The sequence below is a fragment of the Ascaphus truei genome, chromosome 9 (assembly GCF_040206685.1).
Source record: "Ascaphus truei isolate aAscTru1 chromosome 9, aAscTru1.hap1, whole genome shotgun sequence".
Taxonomy (NCBI): Eukaryota; Metazoa; Chordata; class Amphibia; order Anura; family Ascaphidae; genus Ascaphus; species Ascaphus truei.
This window is the reverse complement of record NC_134491.1, coordinates 29683683-29691023: the sequence shown is the minus strand read 5'-3', so window position 1 is coordinate 29691023 and position 7341 is coordinate 29683683. Positions and strand designations below refer to the sequence as shown.

The 7341-nt window shown below is 42.9% G+C and overlaps 1 protein-coding gene across 5 annotated transcripts in view; it reads left to right on the top strand.

Annotated features, from left to right (window-relative positions):
• The first annotated feature begins 1380 nt into the window (after window positions 1-1380).
• COX16 (cytochrome c oxidase assembly factor COX16) overlaps window positions 1381-7341 on the top strand; it is a 55774-nt gene continuing 49813 nt past the window's right edge. For all 5 annotated transcript variants that reach the window (XM_075614200.1, XM_075614202.1, XM_075614201.1 and 2 more), the window contains exons 1-2: window positions 1381-1538; window positions 5458-5535. In XM_075614200.1, coding sequence (XP_075470315.1) covers window positions 1473-1538; window positions 5458-5535 — 144 coding nt within the window. In that variant the 5' untranslated portion in view covers window positions 1381-1472. The remainder of the gene's footprint in view (window positions 1539-5457; window positions 5536-7341) is intronic.

Here is a 7341-nt window from a genome sequence, read left to right as displayed (position 1 = left end):
GAGGATGATTTGTAAGGGTGTGTTTTGGTGCAGGAGGTATAGCTGTGTAGTGACAGAGGACGCAGGTAAGAAAGGAGTTCATGTAAACTGAGACGTGGGGAAGAACGGAGAGATGGAGATATATGAATAGAGTTAGAGACATGAGGAGACTGGTGGAAGGAAGTGCATAATTTGAAAATAAGTGAGGTTGCAGCAAATATAAAAAATAAAGGCGGCATCACAGCAATAGTTAAGTGTTGAGATGTGCAGTCTTAGATAGATGATATCCTCTTTTCCAGCTTAAAGAAAAATACAATTTTTTTGTGGACGTCGCCTCTTGAGAGGCAGGAGTATGGACGCGGCCTAGTTCCAAACCTATTAATTTGATGCATATTAAACTAGATCTTCAGATTAATGGGAAAAAAACCCCACATTAAATTATTTTTATTCCTTAATATCCGACTAGCACCCTCTCTATCCACCTTTAAGACCCACCTCAAAACATACCTTCTTAACGAAGCATATGAGTAGCTCCATGGCTGATACTATACACATGATACATAAAGCTTGGCCCCTTGCAAACGCACTTAACAGAACACACTCCTACAGTCTCTGTATGTTCTTCCTACCAACCAATTAGATTGTGAGCTCTTCGGGACAGGGACTCCTTTTCCTAAGTGTTACTTTTATGTCTGAAGCACTTCTTCCCATTATGTTTTATTTGTTATTTATATGATTGTCACATGTATTACTGCGGTGAAGCGCTATGTACATTAATGGCGCTATATAAAGAAAGACTAACATACATACTAACAATTGCGATTCCTTGTGTGATGGGATTGTACATTAAATAAGACAATGTCCAATTTTTATCTCAGAAGAACTCTGTCATTACATTAACCCTTTTGTTGCAATGTATCACAACCTACACCAGACATGAACAATAACTGTTTGAGGTCTCTATATGGAACATGCATATTTCTCCACTATACCACATCTGGCCTCTCTTTTACTGATTTTCTGTGAGTCTCACTCATTTTTTAGCATCTGTGCAACCATAGACATTATTGGAGTCTCACTGATAAAAAGCTACACTTTTCCAGTAAAGTACCATGTGTTTGGGTCAAAGCCTCGCAATCTCACAGCTATCAGTCCTTGGTGACTTACTGTGCTGTGGAATATGTATGCGCATGATTATTCTTATCAGTAGGCATAGCAACCAGTCTACATGCCTCCATGACCAGCACAATCTGCACTGCAAAAAATGAAACTTCAACACATATTACTTTGGCCCCTTTTGGGGGAAGGGGAAAAGGAAAATATCACGCGAGAACGGCAGCGTCGGGTGCAGGTTTCCGGGGGACACGGCTTTATTGAACACATGAAGCAAGCTGGTGCGAACTTGAATACCGCCCAGACCGGATGTTGGTATTTGTGGTGTGTGTCGGACACATTCTTCCCCCAAGGTGATTGAGGTGCAGGGAACGGGTGAGATGGGGAGCGTGTTGTGGCGGGCGCTGCGGAAGAATCGGACTCTGCGGTACGGGGCGCCCATGCTGGTGAGTCTGGATGGACGAAACGTTATTCCGGGAGGGCAGATACCGCTGTGTTAGTACTTGGATGAGGAAGTTGATTTGGTGGCAAGAGGAGAATTAGGGAGGGAGATAATGCCTCAGGGGGCAGCAGGTTGTAAAGGGGTTAATGCCTCATGAGGTAAGTATACGGTGGGGACATTTTCCTTAGGAGAGTGTGGGTTGCTATCTTTGAATGTTTTTTTCCAGGTCTGAATGGGTTATCCATGGGAATAATGTATTAAATGAAGTATACTGTAGTTAGGTGTTACTGCAGGGGCTGTCCCGGCTACAAAACCCTCACCTGTCGGCAGCTCCATGTATCTGTAACAGACGTGCACGCGCACTCCATTGCCAGAACCTCTGCCCCTCCGTCACACCAGCCCCCCTCCGCTCAAACTCTCAGAACTTCTGCCCTGCCCCGTCGCGCGCTCGGAACTTCAGGTCTTTTCGTGGTACTGACATGTGACTGCGTAATGCTAAAGACCCCAACAGTAGGATAAATGAATGAATGACCAGGTACTTGCAGAGGGGACCCCTAAACATAAACTTGATAGAAGACAGGTACTGGGTTGCAGTCCCGGATGATAAGCTCACTGATAAGTGACGCTGTTGTTAACAATAACACCAGGAAGATTGAGCATAATAACACCCTATAACGTACCAATTGTCTAAATAAAGTCCTGAACAGGAAAACATGTAGCAAGCGATTGACTCACTCTGATTGCTGCACAGTCCATGCGATCCAAAGGTGAGGGGTCCCCAGGTGTGCTTCCGTCCAAGGGGTAGGCTAGTAGAGAAGGAGAAAAACTGTAAGAGTACTACTGTAGGTATCAAAAAAAATAGAAAGGAGGGTGCGTATCCCATAAAAGATTATTTATTGGTCATGGAAAAACAGGGCAATGGAGAGCCCTACCAACGTTTCACGCTTCACAGAGCGCTTTCTCATGGTATACATATCACAACTTTATTAATATATATATATATATATATATATATGTGTTCGACAAACCTATACATTTGCTCGCCCCGGGCGAGTGGATTTAACCCCCGGGCGAGTAAATATTGGCCCAAGCAGCACACGTTTGGTACTAGGTGGCGAGTAGATTTTTTTGTGTGGCGAGTAGATTTTTTGGTGATTTGTCAACCACTGTATATATATATATATATATATATATATATATATATATATATATATATATATATATATATATATATACGTGTGGTAACCAAGGGGATCCTGATGACCAAAGAAGACAGCACACCGCAAAGATGATATAAAAAAAGTGTATTATGAAACACAGGGCCGCCAACGTTTCGGTCCTCGCAAAGGGACCCTTCTCAGGGCAGTGCGCACTGCCCTGAGGAAGGTCCCTTTGCGAGGTCCGAAACGTTGGCGGCCCTGTGTTTCATAATACACTTTTTTGATATCATCTTTGCGGTGTGCTGTCTTCTTTGGTCATCAGGATCCCCTGGTTACCACACGTCTATATGCTGCATATGGGACAAGCATCTGCCTTCTAACCAAACCGTGAGTGCAAATCTCCGGCAATTTTGGTGCCGTGGCTCGGTGCCGGGTCGCGACCCACCATTTGGGAAACGCTGATATAGTGGATATATGTGCTAAGCAACCATGGGCATATATGTATGGGGGAACCTTTCTAGACAAATCATCATATTAGGTTTCTCCACTCAATCTCATGTTCTTTGCTTGCCATTCTATATCCACTCTATTTATTCACCATCAGCTCCCTAAACAAATCAGGATGTTGGTTTGACTATACATATGTCAAGTGATAGTTTTTATTTACCCCTTCTGGTTGATTAACATCATTTAGAACAGATTAAGACAGGGGGGTTCTATAAATATGTTTTCTTTGTTAATATATATTTTAAGTTTATTGATTTTAATAATGTTATGTGTTTGTATTTCACAGCACACTATGTGTTCACCCTCTGTGCTGCGCATAATTCTGCGCTCTGGCTTTTCATTCTCCCACCCCGCACTTGGGGTATTCTGTGAGCCTCTGACGCGACGGTTGGTATTGTGTAAGCGCACTCCGTCGATGAGCTCACTGTGTCTGCTTTCACTGCGGGGAGGGACTAGTGTCTTGCAGAGCGCAGTTGCGCGCGCACTTAGAGCCCCAGTGAGGTATACAGTCAGGGCCATTTGAAGACGCGCTCTCCCCACGCCCCACGGCCTCCATTGACATTGAGCACTCTCCCTCAGTTGGTTACTGCGCAAGCGTGTACTACTGGGGGTTGCTAGACCACGCATGTCTCCGGATTGGTAGCTGGGGGCGGAGTTAGTCACTGTCGTCTCTGTGTCTGAATACACTGATTAGGTGTATACACATCAGAAGACCATTAGCAATCAAAGTGGGTGGATCGCATGTGAGCTGTGAGTATTGACTGGTTATGTCATTCTGTGTGTGTGTGTTAATAAAGTTGTGATATGTATATCTTGAGAGCGCTCTGTGAAGGGTGAAATGTTGGTAGGGCTCTCCATTGCCCTGTTTTTCCATGACCAATAAATAATCTTTTTATGGGATACGCACCCTCTTTTCTACTTTTTTGATACCTACAGTAGTGCTCTTCCAGTTTTTCTACTTTTTGTGGTACTGGATGACAGAGGATGTGATACAGGCAGGAGGAGGAATGGGCTTACTTGAAGAGTTTTTGTCATTTAATCCCCCAATTGTAACCTTTAAACACACTGGCTTACATACACTTTGGCCCTTGGAAGGACTGAACCCTAATTTCGATGACGTGGTCACAATGTCGCACCACCGTGATGCGCATGGAAGAGTAGGGACCTCCTCTTCCATTTTAGGTTGTTTTCACCAATCCGTAGGAAAACGAACAACAAAGGCATGACATTCATTGAACATCGCAAGGACAACCAGAGCTCCAGCCCACATGATATTCAGGGAATGAGATAACCCCCCAAGCAGTTAAGGCACGTAGCCTGTGTCTCGTGAATAATGGGCAAGTTTCTCAGTCCGTGTATTATAAAGTTGCGTGCCTAGATAATGTGAAACAAATAAGATGCTCCGTGTGATGGGAAATTGTTATTTTCCTTTTACCTGATCTCCTGTGTCCTCTCATGACCTTTTTGGGTTTTCTAGCTCTGCTGACAGATGTCTAATTAATGCAGTCGCTCGCTCTTCCGTGTTTTCGCAGGGCAGTATTACATGATTAAACAGGTGGTTTGGGAATATATTGGACAGATGTATCTGTCCACTCTTTCCTGCAGGGTACAGCTGATGTTCTTAGTGGACATTTGTTTTTGTTTTTTTAACATAAGTTTGAAATCTTTAACGTACAGTTCATCTTGGCGATATATATTGGAGATGCACCAATGTGGAAACAGACAGCTATATCACAGAATGTATAATACATATTGCCTTTCTTCGTGGCTTGTTGAGAGGTCTAACTGAAAAGCAATGCAACAGCAATTCCAATGTCGCTTTGATCATGGATCAGATCTAGAAATTGATTTTTACCATTGAGCGGGTTCTGTGGGCCAATTGGAAGCCGCAGCAGATAACAGTTTTCTATTGGGTGACTGCATGCACCATCTTTGAAAGTCCAAGAAGTAGCTCAGTAGCACTCCTTTTGAGATATTTATATTATATAAAAATGTGGTGGGTTCTGGGATTGTGTGTTTGTTAAAGTCCAAGAAGTAAACTGGCAACTAAAACACTAAGTATCTCAAGATCTGAAAGGGGTAAGCCGTCATGCAATCTCCTATAAGAAAACAAACATGGTTGGGAGGATGCAGCGACTGTCATGGGGTGCTCAGGGTGCCAGTGCCAACGACGTAGGAGCTACATCCTAGGGCATTCGAAGGGTTAAAGAAAGCACTGTCTAGATGTATTTCATTGTCCATTTCCTTTGCTTTTAGCTGCTGATCATAGGTGGTTCTTTTGGTCTCCGAGAATTTACCCAAATCCGCTATGATGCCCAAAAGATGCAAAGAAAGGTAAGTCCAAGTCAACCAATTAGATGCTAATGGGAAGATACTGAGGTACAGGCATTTACCAAACCAATCATAATGCATTACACATCCAGAGTTGTACAAGTTCAGGACTGTCTTCCAGCTGAGGGATTTATGATACTGATGATAAGCCACTGGGATATTCAATATACCATAAAATAGCAATGATTCCCAAAAATTTAATTTTGGGTCTCCCCCCAACATGTTTTGTCCTTGGGACCTGCGTTCGGTATTTGCATGAAGCAAGCTGTAGAAGTTTGAACTTCCAGAAACTCCCATTCTAAGCAGTCTAAGATGTTTGGTCGCGGCCGTTTTGCCGTGTCAAAATGGCTGCCAGTGCTTTGCAGCGACTCACCCAGTGACCGGAAGCTGCCACCGGCCACTTCACCGCTAAGTGCCTTAACCCTAAAACCCCTTAAATTAACCCCCTACACTAACCACTGAAACCCTAAAATTAACCCCCTACCCTAAATAGTAATTAAACTTGCCTTCAAAACGGCGGGTGTTCAAGTGGCGGATCGGCCGCGTCCCATTCCGCATTCTAAGGGCCTTATTCTATATAAAAGAAACCGGCTGCAGAAAAAACGTAATGAATCGTGTCTGATCGTCCGTGCCCCTCCCTGAAACGTCGTGTTTGTTCCTGCACAGGCGATAAAATAAAATATGGTTCATTCCGTTTTGTGGTAAAATAGTGTCTGCAGCCGGTTGCTTCTCTGGAACATTATATGGCGACTGATCAGCAGGTCGACCATGACCGCTCGCACTGGAAACAATAGGGATTACCCCTGCAATATTCAAACATCCTGCGAGGTGAACTTTTCTATTTTCCTAGTTACACAGTTACAGTGCCCATCAAGTTCAACCTATGCTAACTTTAGACAACAGATACTTTATCCAATATTTGCACTTGCAGTTTATTGATGTAGAGGAAGGCAAACCAAAAACCCCAGTGACACCATTATCTAATGATCTCTCATAAGGGGAAAAATACATTCTTTCCTTCCTTTGTGATTATTGCATAACCTGAAGCCGCTGTCCTTTTGCCGAAAATCTCTATTGAAGTAAGTGGGGATTTTCTGCTGACAACGGCCCATTGAAAACCACAGTATATAAAATTAGCCCCAGCAGAATGATTCTAATTGGTGGAATATGTTAATTGGTACAGTTAACTAATTGATGCAAGGAGATACCTTCTAAAACTTTTTGATTTCCTCCTTTTTTGCTTCGCTATTTTGTGTTCCTTTGTGTCTATCACTCTTGGGACCTCCTTTTTAAGGCAGGCCTAGCCCCCAGGATGGTGATATATGTATTAGGCCAGGTCCCCGCTGGCTACTGCAGGAAGCAATAATATTGAAGTTATAAACAAGCCACTAAATTACAAAGTAAGGACCGCAAATGAAACTTAAAACAGATAAGTAGAGTTTAAAAAATATTAAAAGCAATTATTTGACATCGTGTTCTCATAATAGAATATTGTGCTCATCTTCTTAACAGAAACCAAATATTGGAGAAACAGACTGTTTTATATTCAGGAATGTGGTACATTTTTCAAGGTTAAAACTGTTTTCAGAATGTATTGTATTGAAGGTCTGATCTGTACTGTCTGAATACATCCAGGGGGTGGCGCTGTTCTCTCCGTGTACATTCATACATATTGCCTGTGCTTGGACATGCAACAGAAGGAGAGAGATGTCAGTGTGATACAAATGGGTTAATTAGTGAGGGATCTACGTGTCCTATCTATATTAGTCTTTGTATTATGCCCATTACCTCTGTCTCTACTATCTTTTT